This window comes from Marmota monax, unplaced genomic scaffold, assembly GCF_021218885.2.
Source record: "Marmota monax isolate L192 unplaced genomic scaffold, Marmota_monax_Labrador192_F-V1.1 WCK01_AAM20220418_F8-fsc00014, whole genome shotgun sequence".
In the NCBI taxonomy this organism is placed as follows: domain Eukaryota; kingdom Metazoa; phylum Chordata; class Mammalia; order Rodentia; family Sciuridae; genus Marmota; species Marmota monax.
The window spans coordinates 17,032,190-17,057,061 of record NW_026695222.1 but is presented as its reverse complement, the minus strand read 5'-3'; the positions used below and the strand labels follow the sequence as shown (position 1 = coordinate 17,057,061).

Here is a 24,872-nt window from a genome sequence, read left to right as displayed (position 1 = left end):
CCCTTCACCTGGACACACCAGCACACAGGGCAGGCGCACTTCACACCGCACATTTCTACTCTCACCAGCAACCCCTGCACTTGAACACACCTCTCACCATGCTCCCACCTCACTGTGTCCTCCCTGCCACACACAGGTGCCACTGCCAGGGCTGCACACTTCACCACAGACACCCAGACCACATGTTCCAGGGTACACAGCAAGCACACCCTCTGTCATGGCACAGATGCACACTCCCACACAGGCACCCAGACTTCTTTATGCCCTCAATGCATTGACAGGGTCCCGTCTGGGATGACCCCACCCCAGAGGCCCCCTTAGCCTTCTCATAACTCCCCCTGCTGACTGCCTAGCCAGTCACCATGGTCTGCAAATTCTACCTCCCCAAATCTTAGCTAGTCTATCCCCACTGCCCACAAGGAATGAGGCCTTGTGCATCTGTTACGGTTTGGATTTTAAATATCCCCCAACCTTTGGGCGTCATTGGACCATGAAGACTCTGACCTCATTAATGGATTCATCCACTGATGGATTCATAGCTTAATGGACTGTTGGGAGGTGGGGGAAGTGATCGCTGTTGGAGGAAGTGATCACTGGGGGTGTGCCCTTGAAGGGAATATTTTGTCCCTGGCCCCTTTCTTCTCCTCCCTCTTTTTGCTTCCCGGCTAACATGAGGTGAACTGCTTGGCTTTACCACATGCTCCCTGCCACCATGCTCTGCCTCACCACAGGCTCAGAAACGAGAATCAAATGATCATGGACTGAAACTTCTGAAACTATGTGCTAAAATGTATGTTTTCTCTTTTGAGGTGATTGCTCTCAGGCATTTTTTCAAAGTTCAGACCGTGTTTCTAACTACCTGCTCGCTGTCACCCAAGCAAGCAGCACAAGCCCCAGTTATGGTGTTATGGATGCATTTCCACCTGATCAGATCCAACCACACTGTTTTGAGAGGGAGCCAGGCCATGCACCATGCTCCCTGATGTCTAAACTAAGGAGGCAGACTGAAAGCCCCAGAGGTCCCCAATACAGTTAAAAAGCTGCCTAGCTTTCAACCTCCTCCTATTGAAAAGAAAAAATCTTCCCCCCCCCCCCATAGTCTGTCTCTGGAGTTTTATACAGAATGACAAGAACTCAGGGCTCTGTCAAACCTTGAAGTTCATCTCAGTCAAAATGCATTTAATATGACTTCCCCAGCGCTGACCAGGTCTCTGCTTGCACACCCCCTGGATGAGCTGCTCACTACCTACAGAGGCAGTGCCTTTCATTTGTGATTTGTTTCCTGAAACTTCCACGCACAGCACTGGGTGTGGCTCTGCACCCTCACCCCCAACCAGCATTTCACAGCCGCTCGCCCTGCCCTTGAGAGCCCCTGGGACTGTGCAGCAGCAGTGATGTCTCTGAGCCTTCTGCCAGTTTGAAGCTGTGTGGCCTTGGTACATCAGCCTCAATAGCCATTAGCATGTGAAAGAAGAGACACCCCCCAGCTGAGTTAGGCCCCCAGGGCTGGCAGCCCTCAGTGCTGGCCACCTCCCACTCTGACTCCTCTCCCAGCATCCTGATCATCAGGACTGTGTTAGTAGAATTGTCCATTTGTCCGTCTACCCTTCCCACATTTCCTGAGCATTTCCTCCATGCCTGACCCCAGGGACACATGGCTGCATCAGATGTGGTCCTTGTCCTCAAGGAGCTGCCAGTCTGATGGAAGTGGTGGGCAGGAGGCAGGAGGGGGATGGGATGGCACAGTTTCTAGATTTGCCTTCTAAGGGCACAATATCTTTATTCATTTTTTTTTTTTTAATGTGGTGCTGAGGATGGAACCCAGGGCCTCACACATGCTAGGCGAGTGCTCTACTGCTGAGCCACAACCCCAGCCCAAATGAATCCTCTTTTAGAAGGTACTACCAGAAGCCCATTTCATAGCTGAGGCTCAGAATGAAGCAACGTCCCAAGTAAATCTGCAGTACAAGACAGGCCTCAAAACTAGTGCCCCTATCCCCAGCCTTCGTCCCACCCCAACCCTGGCAGACACCCACCTGCAGGTAGTGGTAGGCTAGACCCTGGTGGCATGACTTGGACTTTAGTAGGCTCTTATCCAAGGTGGCTGAGGTCTTCTGGCAGACCTCATGGGCGTGGCTGAGGGTCAGAGTGGACCAGGAGCCCCGTTTGACATAGTTGGTGTCAGTGCCCACCCCAAGGCTCGGGCAGGTGGCGGGGGGTGCTGGCGGGGGTGGTGGGGCAGTCAGGTCGGAAGTGTTGCTCTTGGCAGCCTTGAGCATGTGCCCGCTGATGGTGTTGTAGGCATGCATGAAGTAGCGCGGTTGGGTGCGTTCAGGCTGGCGGCCCAGCGTCATCAGCCCGGAGGCTGGGCCGCTGCTGCGGAAGGCGCCACTCTCGCCGTCCAAGTTGTCGTCAGAACTCCACCAGCCTGAGATGTTGGAGCGGCTGCGCCGTTTGGGTTCCCCAGCCTTGGCCCGCTCCTTGCTTTTGGCCCTCCGGCCCTTGCCGTCCTCCATGCCACCTTTCTTGCTGCCATTGCCACCGACCTTGCCTGCTGTGCCCTCCAGTGAGGGTGCCTTAGTGAAGAAAAGCCTCTGGACAGAGTGGACCAGGTGGCGGATGCGGCCAGGGCTTTCACCGCGGGCCTTGGCCTCACCTCGGGGGAACTGGAGGGTGCTGAAGCCATCGCGGTGGATGGGCAGCTGCTTCTCAAACTGGTCCAGGAGGTTAGCGGGCAGCCGGTTGATCTTGGTGGCCTGGGCATGGCTGGGGAACGGGCTCTCCTCTGGCACCTCGAAGTGGGAGTTGTAGTGGATGCGGGGGAAGGTGCTGCTGGGCGGCGGCAGCTGGTTGTTGAGCGGGAAGAGACCGTCCCCTGGGAGGGTGTTCTGCCCGGGGAAGCGGGCCTCGCGGGTGAAGGCCTCCGTGGGCGAAAGCAGGTAGGGGTTGCGATCAGGCCCTGCGAACAGGGGCTCATGTGGCGGGTCCAGGCTGTCAGAAAGGTGGCGGGGGCGGTTGTCACCGAGGCCTTTCATGATCCCGGCCCGTGGGGCGGGGCCGTTGCCCTAGCGGGGCGCCCGGGTCACTGCTCCCGGGCGGCTGCTGTCCTAGGGAGAGAAGAAGAGAGGGCTCAGCGGCTCAGCTGGATTCGGAGGGCCAGGATGCCAGGAAGGACGGACCTCAGCATTGGGGGACCAAAGTCAGGGAGTCTGCCCTTGCCATGTGGGGTGGAGGAGGAGAACCCACGGGGAGGCCACGCCCTCTGGTGTCAGTGAGGTGATGGCTGCCGCCAGCCACCTGCTGGCAGACCACCTCTCCTCTCCCAGCTGGATGCATAGATCTTCATCATAACCCGCAAGCCCCTTGAGCAGAGCTCCCCCATCCTCCGAATTCCATGGTAGAGTGCGGGGTGGGAACAGGACAGCTCCCGCCCCAGCCTTTTCCACGTGGAGTCTGTCTCTCATCATGAGGAGCAGTGACCAGTGTATCCCAACCCAGTCCAGGCCCTGTCCACACCTGCTCCAACAGCATGAATGGTCCCCAGGAGGTCTGGTCTCCCCTGGGGAGATCCCACATTGGCCCTGGGAGCAGTGTAGGGTCATTTAGACAGAGAATCCCAGGGTCCCCAGTATCCAGGGTGCAGCCTAGAGGGGTGTGGGCTTCAGTGGGCATGTCCCCTGGTCTCCTGAATAATTCTTGTCTTATGGGAAAGAACAAAGCCCTTCAGAGAGTCAGAGAGGCCTTTAAAGAATAGGACCGCTGATCGAAGTGGTGCACACCTGTAATCCCAGCAACTAAGGAGGCTGAGACAGGACAATCGTCATTTCAAAGCCAGCTTCAGCAATGGTGAGGTGCTTAGCAACTCAGTGACACCCTGTTTCTAAATAAAATACAAAATAGGGCTGGGGATGTGGCTCAGTGGTTGAGTGCCCCTGAGTTCAAACCCTGCTGAAAAAAAAAGGACCAAAGCCAGGTGTGGTGGCACATACCTGTAATTCCAGAAGCTTAGAAGGCTGAGGCAGGAGGATTATGAGTTCAAAGCTAGCCTCAGCAACTTAGCAAGGTTGAGTGCCCCTGAGTTCAATCCCAGGTGCCAAATAAATAAATAAAAGAGTGGGACCCAGACAGGGGCTTGTCTTACTTGCAGTAGGAGCACGTTTTCCAACTTTTCATTTGGATAAGCAGAGGAATCCTTATGTCAAATATAAACCCTCTGTCCAAATCTGCTCTATCCCTCACTAAATCTGAGATGGAACTCAGGCCAGGTGTTGGGGGTCTCTGACCGACGAGACCCATAAGCTCACAGCCCATCATTTCCAAATTGAGATGAAGCACTGACAGCTTGGAACAGTTCCCAGAGTTGAGAACAGAGCAAGGTCTCACAAAGCAGTGGCACTTGGGTGCAGTCACTGTGCCTCAGTTTCCCTACCTCTAAAATGGGGAAGTTGGACTAGCTGGCTTCCAGGGTTTCCCAGCAGAGGACAGTGCTGGGGCTGACGCCACCAGCTGAGGTGCAGACAGGAGGCAAGACAGGAAGGCAGGACGAGGTGCCTCAGCAAAGTGGGCCCTGCCAGCTCCGCCAGCCTCACCCACCTTCTGCTCTCCACCTGTCAGCCAGGATCCTTGCCCTGCTCAGTTTCTTCATATTCTCTTCAGTCTTGGAAACTCCTACACACTTGCTTGTTTGCTAGTTTATTGTCTGTGATTGGACAGTGCAGTTCTAGGGTTCAAACTGCTTCCTGGAAACTACTTCCCTATCATCCCCGTCAAAGCTGGGTCCAGGACATTTTCTTTCTTTTGGGGGCGGGGGGTACCAGGGATTGAACTCAGGGGCCCTCAACCACTGAGCCACATCCCCAGCTCTATTTTCTATTTTATTTAAAGGTGTGTCACTGAGTTGCTTAGTGCCTCATTGTTGCTAGGGCTGGTTTTGAACTCTCGATCCTCCTGTCTCAGCCTCCTGAGCTGCTGGGATTCCAGGCATGGCCCTTTCTTTTTTAAAATTTATTTTTTAAAAAGGGTCTTGCTAAATTGCTGAGGCTAGCCTCAAACTTACTATCCTCCAGCCTCAGCCTTCTGTGTAGCTAGGATTATAGGTGTGGACCATTGTGCCTGGCTCCTTTCCCACCTTTTTAGGTTGGAAACCTAGCTCATTCACTCTCTGACATCCTTATATTCCAATAAATGTGTCAAAGAAAGGCTAAAAATCTCCCCCGGAATGCCTATTTGGCTGCAGCTCATAGATTTTATTTCTCCATAGTTTTCCCCCATTTTATTTAATCGAGGAGAAAATCATATAACATGAAATTAGCCATTTTACAGTGTGCAGTCCAGTGACATTTAGTACATTCACAGTACTGTGTAATGACCACTCCATCTAGTTCTAAAACTTTTTCATAACCCCACAGAAAATTCTGTACCATTCTGTACCCACTAAGCAATCGTCCCCAAGGCCCCTTCCCAGCCTCCAGTGTGCTCTCCGTCTCCATGGAGTCCCCTTTTCCCATAGGTTTTATTTTTAAATATAAATAACATAAAATTTGCCATTTTAACCATTTAAAATGTACAATTTTGTTCATTTACAATGTCATGCAAACACGACCACTGTCTATTTCTAAAACCTCTTCATCATCCCAAACAGGAACTCTGTGTGCATTCAGCAGCAATTGTAATCTTCCCCCTTCTCCCAGCCGCTGGTAATTTCTTTCTTTCTTTCTTTTTTTTGGTACCAGGGGTGCTTAACCACTGAACCCTATCTATCCCCAGCTGTTTTTATATTTTATTTAGAGACAGGGTCTTGCTGAATTGCTTAGGGCCTTGCTAAATTGCTGAGGCTGGCTTTGGACTGGAGATCCTCCTGCCTCAGCCTCCTGAGCCACTGGGATTATAAGTGTGTGCCACCACGCCCAGCTCAGTGTAGTTTTGATTTGCATTTCCCTGATGACTCATGGTGTGAATCATCTTTTCATGTGCTTATTGGCTATTTGTATGAATTATTTGGTGAAATGTCTATTGAAGTCCTCTGCCTGTTTTATAATTGGGTTGTTGGCCATTTTTGTTGTTGAGTTTGAGGAGTTCTTTATATATTCTGGATATTAAATCTTTTTCATATATATGATTTGCAAATATTTTCTTCTATTCTGTCCGTATAGGGTTTTTTTTTTTGTTGTTGTTGTTTGTTTTGGTACTGGGAATCGAATCCAGGGGTAGGTACTCTACTACCGAGCTACATCCCAAGCCCTTTTATTTTCTCTTTTGAGCCAGGGTCTTACTAGGTTGCCCAGGCTGGGCTCAAACTTGAGACACCCTACCTCAGCCGTCTCTGCACCGCACCTGGACCTACAGATTCTGGGTGGTGTTTTCCTTTCCCCGGGTGGGACCACTTACCTGCTCTTTCCTGCCTCATTAACCCTGAGGGACTTTCTCCCCCAGCACCCCCTGGCCTGATAGTTCCACAAAGAAACTGAGTCCATGTTGCTGAGGGCTCCCTGGGTGGAGTGAGACGAACTTGCAGGGGATGCCTTGTGGCCACCCAGGTCCCCTCGCACTAATGCTCTCCAGCTCCTGGCTGCTAAGACCACTCTTCTCGGCCACGTTCCTGCTGCACAATGCTCTCAGCCAAAGGAGAGATGCCTCTCCAGGGCTCCGCTCCTTTCCCAGGGGCAGCCTGATCCCATCACTGGTGGTTGCTTGGGCACTAGGATGGGTAGCTCGCCCGTTTCGTCCTGAGTGACTCTGTGACGGCAGTGAGGCCCGCCGCCTCCCCTGCCCGATTCTGCATCTCCCCCTGTGTGCATCCTGAGGCTTCCTGGGAACATCTCAGGTCCTCCAGGCTTCCTGGGGAGCCTGCTGAGGCACGATGGCAGTGGATTCCACTTCTCTGCTTCCTCCCTGCAGAACATTTGGCAGTCTTATGATTCCCTCTGAACCTCAGTTTCCTCTTCTATGACATGGGCAAGATGATCTTACTTCTCAAGATTATATTGAGGACGAATTGTGGCACTTTGGTGCCTGATCAAGGCCAGTCCCCACCCCTTCCTCCCCACCTTCTGCTGTGCTCTTGGGGACAGCCCAAGGCTTCAGGTGGAGGCAGCTGCACAGCACAGGGACCTGGATTCAAATCCTGGCTCTGCTCTTTTCTTGCTGTAGCCACTGGCTAGTCCCTTCCCCGCTTTGAGCCTCAGTGTCCCCCTCTAGGCAGCGGGGGTTTGTGTGAAGATGGTCTGAGTGTCGTCACTCTGGTTCCCTCAGTTGGGGCTTCTGGCTCGCTGGGCGCCAACTCCTCTGTCACCCAACACTCAGGGGTGGCAGGAGCCTCAGCTTTGGGGAGGTCTTAAAATAGGCAGCCTTGACCTGCGGAGCACAGCGGGCTGCCTTTGTCAATGAGCTATACTTAGGCCGTCCGGGTGCCGGTAATTGCCTCTCATTAATACAAGCCTCATTGCCCTCGTGGAATCGCGGAATCGCGGAGGAACCAGCGGAGCTGTGCCTCGGGAGGCCTCTCTGCTCCGCGGTGCCTCTGTGCCTGCAGCAGCTACTCACCACCTGCCTCGGCACAGGGCCTCCCCCCGCCCCACCTTGACTTGGAGCCAGAGCAGTCCAGCGAACACTAATTAGGGACAAGGCCAGGAACAGAACCCAGCATGGCTCTTCCAGAAGCACAACTCACCTGCTGCATCATTACCCTGATTCAGAACTCTCTGCGGCCCCCTCTTCCTTCCTCAAGTCCAAACTCCTTGGTGCGGCAAACAAGACCCACATCGACCTAACCCCAAATCATTTTTTCAGATATTACACACTGTGCTTCCGTCTTTACAGCTCTTTCCTTTAACCAGTTCAGGTCCTTTAACCATTCACAACTTATATCTTCTCTATTTGCCGCTCTTTGAGAGGTTGGTTCTGTCTAAGGTTGCATTAACAGAGGTAGAGTCTAAATGAAGGGAGGGGAGACCTGCTCCATGCTGAGCTCTGTCAGTGAAGGAGAGATGGGCAAGTATAGTGGATCATGGTGGTGTGCACTGAGTGATGAGGTCTGGAAATGAAGGAGTGGAACGGCTGAGTGTTCCATGTAGGAACCTCTACATGATGTGCGGAAGGGCAAAGGTAAGTTCTGTGGGGCTCAGGGCTTGGTGCTGCCTGGGCTAGGGGTGAAGGAAGGCAGGGGCAGGCTGAGCCGTGCCTTGTCTCTGGACGTCGCCTGTCCTCCCCTCCAGCTCTTGCTGCACTTCTCGCTACCTCTCCCCAGACACCCCTCCCGGCTAGAGGTGCTCGGCACACCCTCCCTCCGCTGATCTCTCCCTGAGGAGGCTTTCAACGCCACCTGTATCTGACAACTCCTGAACTCCTATCTTCTGCCCAATCTTGTTCTCGAACACCAGACTCATCTCTCTGACTCCTGAGTGACATGTCACCCTGGATGTCTGGCAGCCCCAGATGGAGTACGTGACCCCCCCACCTGCTGCTCCTGCAGCCTGCCCAGGCCAGTGCCTGACAACCCTGTTCTCCAGCCAGCTCGGCCCAGACCCGCAGGACGCACACCCACCCTGGCTCTCACCCACGTCCCGTGAGCAACAGATACTTCACGGCCAGCGTGGCCTTCAGCATGTCCCCAGCACTCCCCACGTCCCGCCACCCCTCAGCGCACCAGGGGCCGGGCCTGCACCCCCTCTCACCCAGGTCCTTCCCGGGCCTGGGAGGAAAGCCAGCTTCTCCTTGGCCCCCTGTGCCGACCCGCTCTCCCTGGGGCCTTAGTCTGTCCTTGAACGTGGCTCACTAGTTCCCACTCTTGCCCTTCCTGCTCTGGCCGCCGACCCACACGACTCTCCTTCACTTCATCTGGGCCTCAGCTCACCGCTGCCTCCAGAGAGGCCACCTCGACCGACTGACCAACAGTCCCAAAGTCCCTTGCTGCCATCTCACCAGATGCGTGCCCTCAGTGGCCCAGGACAGCACAATGGGTGCGCTGCACTCAGCACAGGGCCTGGATGAGGTAGATGTTCCTAAAGACCGTGTGAAATGACAGAGTGGGGCAGGCCTCGGGGGCCAGGAAACCAGGTGGAGGGGAGGTTTCCCAGTCAAGCCAGTCCTAAGGACCTGCCCTGAGGGCCGACCGTGGGCACAACCTTGGGGCACGCTGGGCGTGAGGCAGCTCTGGCTGGGGGGAGGTAAGCCCACGCCTCCACCTCGCCCCGGGGATGCCTACCTCCAGGAGACATGTCCTCAAGCACCACCAGGGCGGCCTGTGGGACAACAGGGTGCTGTGGAAATGACTGGGTGTGGCTTGAGTCCGGGTCAGGACAGCCATGGCACCTTCTGCTTTGCTCTCTGGGGCGAGTTGGCCGCCCTGTGGTGGTAGGTGCTCAGCGCCCTAAGGAGGGGTACGTGTGGGAGGAGCTGAGGCCGCCAGCCCTGCTCTGCCAGCCACGTGGGTGAGCCACCTAGGAGGCCACTTCAGAGGGCCCAGTCCCAGCTGCCAACTCGACTGTAGTGTCCTGAGGGATCCTAGGCCGAGCAGTGGGTGGCTTCTGGGCTCCCCACCCTCTGAAAGACGTGAGAACACACGTGTGTCGTATGGCTGGGCTAGGAGCAGGTCACTAAAGCTCCCGTGTTGGAAGAGAAACTGGTGGTGACGTCACCAGCCGGGAGGGGTGGACTCCCACCGCTGAGCTCCCAGGCTCTCGTTCTGACAAAGTCAAGGTCTGACTTGTTTCCAGCCTAAGTTTGTGCCCATGGCAACTGTTTGAAAAGCGTGACATTCAGTCAGCTGGTTGTCTGGTTGACCAGATTGTAGGCACTGGCTGCCCAGGACGTGTGACTGACACAGACCCTGCTGTGGGTCCCTTGGCTGCTTGGAGGCATCCAGTTACAGCAGGATTCCTGGGCCCTTCCTGAGCGTGGACTCTACATGAGCCCAGGATGTGGCCACTGCAGCTCCTTGGGGCAAGGGCACAGATTTGAGGGTGAGGAGCACAGTAGGGACCTTGATCTGTGACCACATCCCATTTAAACTTGCTTGGCCTCAGCTGAGGTTTTGCTCAGCACTCATCTGTGAGGAAACACAGAGGCAAGGACTGAGAGGCTCCTAGACCCTCAGAACAAAGAGCCTAAGGAGGCCGATCATAAAGTTGTCCTTGAAAAAGCCAGATGGGATCCCTCACAGTTCCTCTAAATCCGTGAAAGTCCCCTCATCCTCACTCAGCCATGCTGATCTCATTAGTTTTTTCTCCAGCATCCCCAGCTCCCTGTGGCCACAGGACCTTTGCCCATGCTGTCCCCCTACTTGAACATTTCCCTCTGATCTCTTTACACACCTCGCTGCTTCTATTGATTCAAGTCTTCATTCAAATATCACTTCTTCAGAGGCCTCCCCTGACCTGCCTCTAAGGAGGCTCCTCCATCCCATCCTGCTGTCTCCAAACGCTCTCAGTGATTTCCTTCAAAACACTTATCAGGGTCTCTAGTTATGTTTCTTTGTTCCTTATGTTCTTGATTAATGTCTTCCATGCTCTGTGGGCTCTGAGAGATAAGGAACCACATGCCTGTTTCATTTTCCACTGTATCCCTGGTGCCAAGCACAGAGCAGGTACATAGTAGGTGCACAACAGAAAGTTGCTCAATGAAGCCAAACATGGTGATGCACTTCGGAGGCTAAGGCAGGGGGATCTCAAGTTCAAGAGCATCTCAGCATCTTGGTGAGACCCTGTCTCAAAATAAATAATAAAAAGGGCTGGGCATGTAGTTCATTGTCGCGCACTCCTGGGCTCAATCCCTAGTACCACAAGGGAAAAAAAAGCTGCTTAATGAATGAGGTAGTCAGAGGGAGGGAGCTGGAGAGGATCTGAGCTGCCCAATGGGAGAGAAGGGGTTGGTTGTCTCCGTGTGCCTTTCTGGCTTCTCCATGTCTGCATTGCAGATGGGCTGGGCAGGTGTTTCTGTTCCCCAGGACCCTCCTGAAAACACTGTCCCCAGCCTCCTTCCCTGCTTGACACCTTGAAGCTCAGAGGAGACACATCCTCATCCAAGACGTCTTCCCTAACCTTGAAAATGGGGGATAAATCCCCCTCTGGCCTCACTCATGATGGGAACTGCCATCCTGAGGAGTCACCGGCTGCCCCAAGTCTCCCTCTGAACCAGAAGCCAGGACCCTGCAGAGAGCTGGCACTCTCAATGCTGCCACATGAAGAGGGTGACACATCCTGGCCTGCCTGTGTTCTGCCTGTGGTCCTGGAGTTCCCTGTGGTTACTGCTGTTCATTCTCAAAAGTGTCATGGTTTGGATGAGGGACTATACGTCACTCCAAGCAGGAAGGACTGTGGGACACAGGGCAGAGGAAGAGGGGTCTGCGGCCGAGATGGTGTGAATGGGTCGGATCTGAGTGTCTTCCTTGGATTCCTGAGCAAAGGCCCTCTCAATCCTAGAGGAATCAGGATCACCACACATTTACCTAGGAAGAGCCTGATATGGGGGGACAAGAGGGTGACAGGATGATGCTGGCGGCCAGCTCCCTCCCTCCACCTCTGGGCCTCCTCCAAGCCCCCTGCCCTGCTCCAGCTCCTTCTGGCGTTCGCCCTGGGGGGTGCTGGGGAAAGTCCTGCTGCTGCAAGAGGAGGCCCGGGACGTGGGCTTCCAGAATGTGGGCTTCAGGAACCTAAGGGGGCAGGGGTAGTGTTTCCAGGACAATCAAGGGGGACAGAAGCACCTGCCCAGCCCATCTGCAGTGGACTCCTAGGCCAGAGCTCACTGGAGGTCTGACACCGACAAAGGCCGCAGGCACTTTCTGAGTGGCCCTCTTTCCTTCATGTGCTTCCAGGGCCCAATCTTCTAGACCTGCTGTACGTTAATTAGATTTAAGAGAATTAAATCAGGAAAGTTCAGTCATACCAGCCACATTTCAAGTACTCAATAGCCATGTCTGGTTAGTGACCACAGGGACAGTGCAGATAGGCCCTTTGCCTAAGCGCAGCCTGCTCTGGGGACATCATGGGCCTAGAACATGGCTTCCGCATGGAGTTGGAGGGGGACAGGGATGGGGTCTCCACCCTCTGCAGTCCCCACAGAAGCCTTTCTCCAGCCTCTGGGTTGTGGAGGTTGCTCAGCTCCAAACCTGTCACATCGTGTCCCAGCTCCTGTGCTCCCTTTGCTAAGTGGGCGCAGGCTGGCTCGATCAAGGTCGCACACCAGGTGGAGGACGCGGAGGGCTCTGGTGTCACGACTGCCCGAGAACCATGGCCCCCCTGGAAAGCCAGAGTCAGGCCACCTTGGGGCAGTGCTGGCTGGCAGAAATTTTTGCTGATGAATAAAAGTCAAAAGCCACCCTGGGGTGGATGCTCCTGAGGCCTTTGAGCAGGGCTGGCAGGGGCAGCTGGCCACAGCGGCAGAGCGGGTGCCTGTCAACCTCATGGACAGCTCCCGGGGCAGCTGTGGGCTGGGAAGGGGACAGGGGCAGACACTGATCTTCCTGTCCTAGCAGGGTCTGGCTGGACTCCAGGCCCCCTTTGGCTGCCATTTTAAAGCAGAATTTGCTGTGCTAGAGGGGCTGGGACATCTAGTCCACTAACTCATCTTGTGGCCTTAGGCCAGTCGCTCCTCCATTTCAGGTTTCTGTTTGAAAATGAAAACGATGCTCCCAACTGTGTGGGGCCTTGTGAGGGGGCAAGTGGGACAGCACTGGCCACCAGTGGTGCTGAAGGGGGGGGGGAAGAGACCAGGTTTGGACCCCATCCAAGCTGGGATAAATGTCGCTCCACTCTGCCCAGTGGGGGGACCTCTCTGAGCCAGTTTCCTCCCCTGAGAAGTCTGGATGCTCCACTCGCCACGCAGTAGGATATTATTCTGCCATAAAAAGAAATGAAGTCCTGATACATGTTACCAGAGGGAAGAACCTTGAGGCCACCAGGCTAAGTGACAGAAGACAGACACAGAAAGCACTGACGGTACCATCCCATTTACACGACACGTCCAGAGAGGCAAATCCACAGGACAAAAAGTAGATCACGCTGGGCGTGGGGCACATACCTGTGATCCCAGCTGCTCCGGTGGCTGAGGCACGAAGATAGCAAGTTCAAGGCCAGCCTCAGCAACTTTTCGAGACCCTGTCTCAAAACAAAAAAATGAAAAGGCCGGGGTGTCGCTCAGTGGTAGAGCCCTTGCCTAGCAGGCTGAGGCTCCGGGTTCAGTCCCCAGCACTGCAAACCAACAAGACACCCCGAGGGGATTAGCAGTTTCCAGGGGCTGGGAGGAGCCGGTGGGCAGTGACTGTCACAGGTGTGAGGTCTCTGTTAGGAGTGAGGAGGGAGTTCTGGAACAGAGGGTGGGGGATGGGTGCACAGCACAGGAAGATTGTTAATGTGCGAAATTCTAACTTCAAACAGGTTCAAAGGGCACATTTTATGTGTGTCGTTTTTAAATTTAAAAAGATATCTCACCTGCAGGGCATCCGTGAGCCTCAGTGAGGGTGTGTGCAGAGTACCCAGTGAAGGTTCTGGCAGGTGCTCAGTAAAGAGGAGCTGGGTCGTTACAGGAACCCCGGAGCCTGTGAGCCAGGATGTCTCTGAAGCTTCTTATGCTGTGCTTCCTGCATGAACAGGAGCACCTGCCATGAATGACCTCGTGGACGTCCCTGGCGGCCATCTGAAGTGGGTCTTATTAGTTTCAGTGTTATATAGAGAGAATTGGGACCCAGAAAGAAATGATTTGCACAAGGTCACATGTGCCAGAGCTGGGATTTGAACCCAGGCTGTTTGGCTCCAGAGCCTGCACTGCCTACCTGCACTGCCTCTCCACTTTCAGGAAACACAGCCAATTTTCCACCACCTCACATAGCTCCAGGCTTGGGCTGCGCTCAGGGGACACAACCTCTAACCCCTCACTCCCCCAAACCACCCACCATCCGGCTGGGAGAGGACCATTAGGAGAGGGTCATGCAGGGGACACAGGGCCTGCCCTCTGACCTCAGAGCACTGACTGTGGGGCAGGTGGACCCCAGAGGCCACCTGCTTTGGCTTGTTCTATTCCAGCTCCGACTGAGGGACCGTCCTGGAAGGTCGAGCTGGCAAACAGCAGAACAAAATGATCAGAAGGCAGCGATCGCCAGCACATTAATTCAATTCCTCCAGCATTTATGGGGCCTGCTCTGACTCACATGGTCCCAGCCCTTCAAGAGCTTGGGGCCAAGTGCAGGAGGCAGAAATACACACAGCCATTAGACAACACAGAACAACAAATCCCAGGAAGCAGCCCAGCCAGGGTGAGCCCAGCCAAGGGAGAGAGTCAGACTGAGCACCAGGAGGACTCCCCAGACCAGGTGGCATTTCAGCCAGATCTCGGGGACAAGTTAGATTTCAACAGGTCAAGGTTTAGGAAAGAGCATTTATTTTTCTAAATGGGAAAAGCAGACAAATTCATGGTCAAGGGTGAGAGGCAGGGAGGATTAGGGGACAGAAAGTAGGCCTTGGGGTGAGCGTGGGCTTGGAAGGGGAGGGCCAGGTGCCTGGGGCCAGTTGCCTGGAGTAAATTTAAACTGGAGGCCATCAGCCGTTGGGATAGAGCAGGACCTGGGAGGCCACTGCACCGGGAATTCCACTTCTAGGAACTAACCACCCAGCTGCCTTGCCTCATGCACATGGGGAGTGACGGACGTGAGGGGATTTCCTTTTCTTTCTTCTATGACAGAGCCTTGATAAGTTGCTCCAGGCTGGCTTGTGTGGGGTTCTTTTCTCTTTTTTAGAAAAAAAAAAAAGGTTTATTTTGGCTCACATTTTTAGAGGTTTGAGTCCATGGTGGGTTGGCTCCGTTGCTTTGGGCCTGAGGTGAGGCAGAACAACATGGCGGAAGGGCGTGGTGGAGGGAAGTAGCTTACCACAGGGCAGCCAGGAATGGTGGGGGCTTTTGTGGATATTTTTTTCTTAAAATGTTTATAATAGCAAAAGCCTAAAAATGACCCAGACGTCTGTACATTGGGGGATTGGGTAAATTGTGACCTGCACACTCTGGAAGGCTAGGCAGTTAGGCGCTCCCAAACTGCCTGTCATGAGAACTGCGAGGAACAGAACAGGGCACAGTAACTGTCTTGGTTTGGTTCTCGAAGAAGCAGACCTCTAGACATGAACTTGAGTCTGTTGGGGAGGTGGTTCCCAGAGCACAGTGGGGTAGCTAGGGGTGGGGTAGGAAAGAGAGGCTGCACAGCTGAGCTTGGGCACAGAGGCTCCAGGCTGTGGGGACGCTGCTCAACAGGCTGAATATGAATCTGAGCTGTTCCCCTGAGGGGCAAGGGAGCCCGGGGTTGATATTCTTTGCTTCCTTCCGCGATGGCTGAGGGCTGCTCCTGGGACTTAACTACCCAGCACATTCACCAGCCTCATTCAGGCTGAAAGAAAGCCCTTTGCTGGAAGGTTCCAGGTGCTTCCAGAAGGAAGCAGTGGGCATACAGCAGAAGGGTGAGTTGGAGGCAGCAGGGCCAGGGCACCCAGGGCATTTGCTGCAGGATGGCACCTACTGTCCACAAGAGAGGGCAAAGGATATTATTCATAGTTGTTTATATGTGGACGGGTCCCCGAGAAACTAGGAACAGGGTGGGTGGGAGAAAGGGTAGGATGGGGACTTTTTAATCTGTTTCTTTAGAATTAAAAAGAAAAAAATTAACCTTTATTTTGGAATCATTTTAGATTATTTCCAGTTGCAAAGACAGTACAGAGAGTTCCTGCATAACCCTCACCTGGTTTCCCCTAATGTTATCATTTTACATAACAATGGTACATTTGTCAAAACTAGGAAATTAACATTGGTACATTACTATTAACTAAACTCTAGGCTTTATTTGGTTTTCACCAATTTCACTAATGTCCTTTTTCTGTTTCAGCATCCAATCCAGGATATGGCATTGCATTTAGTCCTTAGAATCTTGATCTGTGCAAATACACTGTTAATTGCAAAAATTTATTTAAAAAAAAATAACGAACCATCTCCTGGGAGCCGTCAGAGGCTTCTGAGTGGGCCTGCCCTGACCCAGGGGCCCCTGGACAGTGCCTCAGCCCTGGAGGCCCGGGGAAGGGGGAGTCCTCTCCAGGGGGCTCCTAACTCTTCATGAGGATGGGTGGGTTCCCCCAGACACAGGCATTTGCTGGCCCCTCTTCCCTAAGAGGCAAAGGAAGGACAAAGCCTATAGCAGATGCTGTGGGAGCTGCACCCGCACCCCCAAAAGACTGCCAACCGTGGTTCTCCCTATAGGAGCAAGCTTGGCTATGCCCAGGGAAAGCGGGGACCCTGGGGAGCTGAGGTCCCTAGGGGCCACCCTCAACCAAAGGCAAAGGATGAATACCCAGCGTCTGTATTCCTGGGCTGTGTGTTCTGGGGTTTTCCGGGGATCCCTGGTAGGCTTGAGTCCTGCTGTCCACAGTGGCAGCTGCCTGGATCACAATCCTTTCCTGACCCCCTTTCTTCCCCTCCCCACTTCCAGAGAACACCTCCCCAATGAACTTCCTTGTCTCAGGGTCTTGAGGAAAGCCCTAAACCTATCCTGACCTGGGCCCCAGGTCTGTCCCTGCCTCCCCCTCCTCAAAAGCCTCCCTCCTGGAAGCCACACACAAAGGGCTCTTTGGGGCTCCTGGACACACCCTGATGATCCAGATGCCCCCTTGCCACTTCCTCTCCTGTCATGTTCTTTCCCTTGATTGACAAGGGAACTCCGGGTTATCCCAGTGCCCAGCCCAAATGCCACTTCCTTCACCAGTATTTCTCTGACCCTTGGGGGTACCCAGTGCTCCAGTCACCCCTCCAGCAGCTCCAGAATCTTCTTTCCCACTCTGAGCCCCTTGAGGGCAAAGACATTTCTGAGTCATGTCTGCATCCCCAGCACAGGGTCTGGTATACAGCAGATGCTTAATAAAAGCCAGATGAATGAATGACTGAAACAATGCAGAACGATCACTGGGGACCACATTTTAAAGGGGAACACCACTCACTGAGGGTCTCCTGGGCACCGGCACCTCTAACAAAGGATGTCACTTTACCTCCCCGGAACTCTAAGACCAAAGAATTAATAATTATTATTCAAAGAGGAGGAGATGAGGGCTCAGAGGTAAGGAATTTGACTGTCAAGTAGCAGAGCTAGGGTTCACACCTGGGCCTGCTGGATTCCTGCGGGCTCCCTGCTGCTCTCCACCCCACTCTGCCCTAACCCACCATGTGCTCTCAGGCTACCCCTGCCAATCTGTGGGCCTCCGACTCTCAGAGATTGGGGCTGGCTGGAACAGGGGTCTTTAGGTGAAGGAGACTGAGTCCTGCCCCTCATCTTCCAGGGATGGGCAAAGGGGTCACGCACAGGACTTGGTGATTACGATGTTCAAGGGTCGCAGCCATCCACAGCATCAGTCACCCTGCCATGAGCCACACACCCACTTTTAAGAGGGGAGTCAACGCCAGCGGGCCAGCCCTGGGCCAGCCCTGGGAGGTGCCTGTCACCCTCCCCAGTCCTCTGACTGAGACAAGCATCTGTGTCTCGGGAGCAGGGTGACTCATCTACCGTGACCTCTGGATGAACTTTTCACCTCCACCCAACTCCATGCCAAGGTGAGGGGCTGGATGGGTGGCACAGGGGCTGAGCAACCATGGCGGTCCCAGCTTCTAACAGCCACCTTCAGGCTGAGCTTGTGGGTTCCCCCGACACACCCCATCACACACCCCATCGTGGCTCTGCTCATTGTCTGAGCACCTCTGAGGAGGCCGAGCCCCCAGGCTGTGCCTACCTTCCACCCTTCTCTCAGGGACTAGCCTGGTACAGTTTCCTGGTCCCCCACCCCAGGCCCCCAGCTGGGAGCACCTGTGAGCCCGGATGTTTTGATGTGGGTGTGTCAACTTTGGGGTGTCCTCTTGCCACCCTCCCCCCTTCCCCACATTTAATAGGCCATCGAGCCCTGTTCCCGCCCTGTCCTCAGTGCAGGTGGATCCTCACCAGCTCTGGCCCAACGGGCCCAGCCCCATTCCTCGTTGTTATTAAAATAGCACATGCCCAGGACGCGCTCAAAAAATAGCAACCCTCCCCTGCTGCTGCGCACCGCACCGGTGTGCACCAGCTGGGACACCCCCTGTGGTATTCCAGCGACGCCCCAGCCTCCCCAGGGTGTGCACAGGACGGCCAGAGCGCTCAGCCTCAGTGTGTATCCATCACAGCCTGTTCCGAGCGCGGGCATATATGAGCCCGTCCTTACCTCCAGTGGCCCCATGAAGGTGAACTACAGTCTACAGATGAGGGGACCGACGCATGGGGGCTGGTAACTTGTCAAGGTCACAGAGTGGGGACTCAAACCCAGGCCCTGCTCCTGACCCCTCTCCACCCCTCCTGCCTCCACCCACGTGCTCCTTTAGTAAGGAACCACTCCAGCTCCCGGTCCAGGGCCCTGGTCCCTGGCTCCTGCTGGTGCCGCAGCAGCATCACCACCCCACATAGTCTCCCCAGGTGGCCCTCCCCCAGGCTGCTGTGTGTTCTCGGCCTCCACTGACCTTGTCCACCCGGGGGGCTGCAGCAGGCCCAGCTTCCGTCACCCCCACAAAGGCTCTCCTTGCTCTGCTCACTGGCATTGCCAGCCGTCTCCAGCACCAGGAACTCTGGGCCATGCAGAACCTGCCAGAGCAGGGATGAACTGTCGTGGGCCCTGTGGGGCTGGGGGCACCTCACTGTCTGTTTTATTGGTTCATTCATTTATCCATCAACATTTGTAAATACCTCCTGTGAGCTAGGCTGGGCTCCTTGCGGGGACACCAGTGTCACGCCCAGAAATTCCACCAATGCACACCCAATCCTCCCCACTCCCCTCACGTCTGCCCCCTCACGCACTGCTGTGTAGGGGCGCTCAGAAAAACCACTCTGGAAGAGGAGATGATGACACAGGATCCCAGCTATGTGCAACGTTTTTGGGAACAGAGAGATGGTGACAGTTGTAGCTTGTCTGCCCAAGATACAGCAGAGGTGGCCTGGTGCTGAGGGATGGTACTCTCTGAGGGAACATCCTGCGGCCTACCTCTGTGTCCCTAGGAATGCTGGGGTGACCATGGGCCTCTACTGTCCCCTCCATATCCCTGTCCCTGGTGCCCCCACCTGAGGTGCTAATGTTGAGTTCACCCTACCACGGACCTGCTGGAGCTCAGGAGCCCCCAGCTCCAACTCCATGGTACACTGGGGAAACTGAGGTGGGGAGGGGTCACCTGAGGCAGAAGGCACAGTTCAAGTTTCATAGCCCAGTCTTGTGATGACAGACTCCAGGATGGTCTCCAGCAGTTCTCCTGCATTCACACTCCTGCCTAGTCAGTCCCCTCCCAGAGGGACACTAGGGTTGACCTGTGCAATTAGAGGATATTGTGGACTTGACAGTACACTACTTTCAGAGCTAGGTTATAAAAGACATTGCAGCTGGTGCAGTAATTATTCCCAGCAACTTGGGAGGTTGAGGCAGGAGGATTCACAAGTTCAAGGCCAGCCTGGGCAATTTAGTGGGGCTCTAAGCAACTTCGTGAATCCCCGTCTCAAAATCAAAAACAAAAAGGGCTGGGGATATGGCTCAGTGATAAAGTGCCCCTGGGTTCAATCCCAAGTGTGTAAAAATAAAAATAAACAAATGAACAAATAAAGGAGACATTGCAGTTGTCATCTTATTCTCGAGTCTCTTGCTCCCCTGCTAGAGAAGCCCCATGTAGAACCGCCACCAGCTCTGTATGTGAGCTTGGAAGCAAATTCTCCAGCCCCAATCAAGCCTTCAGGTGGCTGCAGCCCTGGCTGACATTAGCAACCTAATGAGAGATCCCGAGCCAGGACCATCCAGCCGAGCTGTTTCTGGATTTCGGACCCACAGAAACTATATGGTAATAAATATCTATTGTTGCTTTAGGCTGATAAATTTGGGGGTAATTTTTGCAGTAGTAGATAAGAAGTAGGAATCTCCTGTGGAAACTTGCTGGCTCTTGTTTGTGTACTTCCAGGGACGGATGGTGGCTCAGGACCTGGTGAAGCAGCCGGCTGGATCCACCCCTGGGGAGCTCAGTCAGTCCTTCTCCTCATGCCCTCTGGGATAACAGAAGATATAAACTCCCTGTGCTCTGGGCTGGCCTTGCAGGAATGGTGTCCTGTTGGTTTGAATGTTTGTCCCCTCCAAAACTCCACTGTGATGCTATTTGAAAGTGGGGCCTGACAAGAGGAGGGCCCTCCTCCTCCTTCTGCTGTGTGATACAGATGTTAGCCCCTTGACCTTGGTCTGCTCAGCCTCTAAAACTGTGAGCCAATACATTTCTGTTCGTTAGAAGTAACCCAGTCTGCAGTGTTCTGTTAAAGTAGCACACAATGGCCCTTTGGCCTCCTCCTCTGCCAGCTGCCCGGCCCTGGGCAAAGTCACCCTTCCTCTGGCTTTTTCTCTCAGAGGATGAGTCTCTGGGCTCTAACCCACTTTGTGCTGTCTTTTTAAACCATGGTCCAGATTATCACAGACCTGAGTGGCAAACAGGAAATAACACTAGCTACAAAATCTGGAGGATTTTGAGTTCCAGCTCTTCCACCATCTGTGTGACCTTGAGTAAGTTGCATCCCTCTCTGAGCCACTGGAAGATGTGGGTGGTAACAGAGGGCCACTAGGGAGCAAATGAGTTACACAATGATGAGGATAGTAGTAACAGCAACTATGTCTTTTGCTAGGTGCATACAATCCTCCTGACATACATTAGACCCTTTAATAGATCTGCTGGGTAGAAGAAATTCCACCTCATTTTATAGAGAAGGAAACTGAGCCCAGAGAAGGCTCACCCAGCTGCTAAGTGGGGGAGCTGAGATTTGAACCCCAAACCACTGTGCTCAGGTGGAGAAGCACCCTGGGTAAGAGCCAGTTAGTTGCTTTTTGCCAGCCAATTCCCATTAGTAGAACTCAGGAAGGATCTGGACCCAAAACACAATGACTTGATGACCCTGCCACTCATTTGCAGCTGTGAATGGTTTCTTAATTCCCTTGCTGAGCAAGAGGTGTAGCAGGAACCTAGTCCCCTACCCTTGCCCTGCCTGTCTCCAGCTCCTCCCCACTTAGGTCTAGCAATGCTGGTTTCCTGAGCCTCAAACTCACCAAGCACTTGGTTACTTCAGGGCTTTGCCCTTGCTGAACCACCTTCCTGGAAACCTTTTTCCAATTCAGATCTTGACAAAAAGTTCTCCTGGGGAAGGAGGGGAAGACTTTCCTTGACCCTTTGGTCTATAATCGGCCTTTCTGCTGGTGTTTTTTTTTTGCCTGAGTGCATTCCTTACAAAACGTGGCTGTCAAAAGTGGTCTTTCTGCCCCTCCTCTCCCATTGTGAGCTCTGCAACCCCTGGATGGGCCTGTCTTTTTCAAGGCTGGGTCCCCAGCACCAACCCCGATGCTGCCACATAGCAGTTGCTCAGTTGACCACATGTCAGATGAATAAAAACGGTCCTTCCTTGCTCAGCACTGTGGGGTGGGGGCGGGAGTGTCGCAAACCCCTTTTGCAAATGAAGCCAGGCCAACTCAGGAAGGAAAAGCGGCCTGCCAGAGGTCACACTAGGGCTACGTCTCAGAGCTCTCCTCAGCCAGGACAGTCTGGCCGGGCGGGGAGGCAGCTGGGTGCTGCTTGGTATTCCGCCTGGGACTGCCCGGATGGAATAAAATATTTATCTGCGGCTGGAGGTTTGCAGAGGACACTTAAGACGGATCGCGTTTCCATGTGCCTGTGAAATCGAATTGGATTCATTGCAGGATATTTGGTTTCTCGGAACAGACACATCATTTTCTGAAGGAGCGGCAGCCTCTGCCACCGGGGTTGGGCGGGGGCTTGCTGGGCCCCGGGCCTCGGATTGGCCAGACGGGGCGGGGTCTCCGGGTGCTGGGGTGGGGGTGGGGGTGGGAGGCAGCGGAGTCCGTCTGGCCTCTCTGCGGGATGGCCTGATTTCCTCTGGGGTTCCCAGCGAGGTGGCTGCTCAGATTCCTCTAGAAAGCACCCCGGAGCCCGGTGGCCGCTGCCTGCGCCTTCGTTTCCATCCCACGGTCGGTCGCAGCCACCGCCCTTCGTTGGTCTCCTGTCCCCGTGTTCCCCGCCACTCTAAAGTGAGACAGATCTTCCTGAAGTGTAAGTTGTAAGTTCGCCTACCCCTTCCCTGGGCGGAAGCTAGCCTCGGGCCCTCACGTCTCTTTCCCCGAGAGAATGGAAGGAGGGGTGTCACGGTCGCTCTCCAACCCACCCAACCCCGTTGGACCCCAAATGCCATCGTCCTGGCAAATATTTTGTAATGTCCCCCTTTCCTCGCCTGAAGTAAAATTCATAGATGTTCCCTGCCTACACACATAATTAAAAAAAAATAATAACAAAGTCCTAGCAAAAATAAAGAAGTGAGAAGGAAGTAATTTATACAATGACACATATTATGCGGCATAAGAGCTGGGACAACCCCCACTCAGACGGCATAACGGAGCATGCAGACGAGGGCACCTACATGCAGAACCAGCGACAGTTAAAAATGCGGACAGAGAAAGACGAATCAGTTCCACGAGGGACAGGGGGTGATCTTTCTAAAATGGCCACCGGCTCTTGGCAAAGTTCTGAGCCAACCAGGCACATCCTCCCCTGGGTGTGCGTGAGGTGCATTCCCGGGTGTTCCCGTGGGCAGGAAGTCCTTCGTGCTGGTCTACGAAATATAGTGAGGTTCCAGGCTCAAGGAATTTGAAGCAAGTCTTTTTTTTTTTTTTTTTTTCTGATGAGAATGGCTGGCAGACGTTAGAAAGTCCTGGGGGATGCGGGTGGGACAGTTCTTCCTGGTGAGAGGCTGTCCCTGCCCTGTAAACGCGAATAGCGCTAACCCAATTACTGCGATAACCAGAAATGGCCCCTAGGGGGCGGTGCTGCCTCCTTGAGAGCCCCAGGCTCCAGCCTGAATGGCAGATATAGGACACTTACTACCCCATATTTCTGGCACCCATGGCAGACATAGCTAATCGAAACCTCATTTTCTCACTGGCAGGATAAGGCCTGGAATTCTCAAGTCTGCACTCTATGCACTGGAATCGGATCATGAGCTGAAACTTGGCTCAGAGGTTCAACTCTTACAAATATTTATTGAATTTGACAGAACTAAATGAAAGATCTGTGAGGTTCTTTTCAGTTTTGTTTTCAAAGGATTCAGGCTTCCCTGCCTCTCTCCAGCTCAGGGCCTACCCATGGCTTGCCATGGCTGGCAGGAGGTAGCCCTGTTTCCTTGTCTGATGTTCTGGGCTGTCCCTGAATTGGTCCAGCATTGACACAGGCAGAGCACTTCAGAGACTGCAAAACAGGCAGGATCTTCTCTGAGCCTTATGCAGAATGTGGGGCAGGCAGGGTGGGGGCATCAGGCCTATTTTATTGATAAGGACCACCTGGCTCTTCAAGTGGAAATGACTTGCCCAAGGTCACAGAGGTGGTAAGAAGTCAGCACTGAAACCTGATTCCCTTGAGGGTAAAGCCTTCATCTTGTCCAGCTTGTGCTTTTCAGCCTTGCTTGTCTCAGAGAGTCTAAGCTCTGGTCACAGGGGACCACAGATTATTCCCCAGAATGCCACCTAGCCAACCTATAACATTTAAGAATGTAGGAGCCAGAGTTGGGCCGCATCTGGATGGCTTTAAGTCCTGGTTCTACCACATGGAGCTGTGTGACCTGGGGCAAGTTACTTTAACTCTCTGGATTCTATTGCCTCATCTGTAAAATGGAGATGATAATCGAATCTGCCTCACAGAACTGCTGAGGGGATTAAAGAGTCAATCACTGGAACATGAAACAGTGCCAGGTAAATAGTAAAAGCTTAATAGATTTTAGCGGGTGTTAGTACTGTGACTCTCACAGCTCTGCCACCTGACATTCTTTTCTCTGTGGCTGTTAGGAATATGTTTTCATAAACATCACTCCCTTGACCCTGCCACCTCAACCTGATTTATCTTCCCTTTCCTGGGTTCCTAGAAAGGTCTATCATTGTTTCCATTTTTGCTGAGAGTCACTCCCTACCTCCATGCCTCTGTCCAGGCGGTGCCCTCTGGGTGGAAGGCCCTTCCCATCTTGCCTTCAGGCCAACATTTATATCTTTAAGAAGTGCCATCTGTAGGAGGCCTTCCCTGAGAATCACAGATTAGACCAGGAGTCTCCTCTTGGCTTCCACAGTCCTTGGCTAGTCTCTCCAATTTACCAGAATTGTCACTGAACGTTCAGAACACAGATTATTCTAACCCCAACCATTAGCAAATGCATATTCTTTTCAAACATGTATGTAACTTGGCCATGTTTTGAACTACAAAGCAAGTCTCAACAAATATCAAAGAAATAATGCAATAGCCTCAATACAATAGCATAGTAAAAAATCACTTGTATGTTTGACAATTTAAAAACACATACTTCTAAATAACTCATGGGTTGGGAAGAAACCAAATGGGAAATCAGGAAATATTTAGAACTGTATGATAATGAAAATATATCAAAATTTGTGGGGTGCAGCTAAAGCAGTACCTGGAGAGATATTTATAGCCCTGTTTATTTAGAAAAGAAAAAGGACTGCTTAAGGTCCTTGCTTAGCATCTAGACGGCCATCTTAAGTGAAAGCCGCCATTTTAAGGAAAAAATTTTACTTTCCCTCCCAAGGGAGTTTCTGAGAAAGGCTCACCTCACCACTCCCTCATACCAACTCAACCCTTAACCATCCGCATTAGGACCCACCTGGCTCTGATTTCCGAGCCTCCCCCATGAAAGTCCCAGAACTCAAGCCTGTTGTGCCTCTCTGTCCTATAGAGAGATGGCCTCTGTAAACTCAAATAAACTCTCGTGTGTATCTCTGCCTGATCTCTGTCTTTTATTTCTCGCTTACCCATCTCTCGTT

The 24,872-nt window shown here is 53.4% G+C and overlaps 1 protein-coding gene across 4 annotated transcripts in view; it reads right to left on the bottom strand.

Moving 5' to 3' along the window:
* Dlgap4 (DLG associated protein 4) overlaps positions 1-24,872 on the bottom strand; it is a 124,533-nt gene that overhangs the window by 74,433 nt on the left and 25,228 nt on the right. For all 4 annotated transcript variants that reach the window (XM_058575400.1, XM_058575402.1, XM_058575399.1 and 1 more), the window contains exons 2-4: positions 13,425-13,573; positions 13,015-13,091; positions 2,037-3,107 (exon numbers count right to left, since the gene is read on the bottom strand). In XM_058575400.1, the coding sequence (XP_058431383.1) occupies positions 2,037-3,035 (999 nt within the window). In that variant the 5' untranslated portion in view covers positions 3,036-3,107; positions 13,015-13,091; positions 13,425-13,573. The remainder of the gene's footprint in view (positions 1-2,036; positions 3,108-13,014; positions 13,092-13,424; positions 13,574-24,872) is intronic.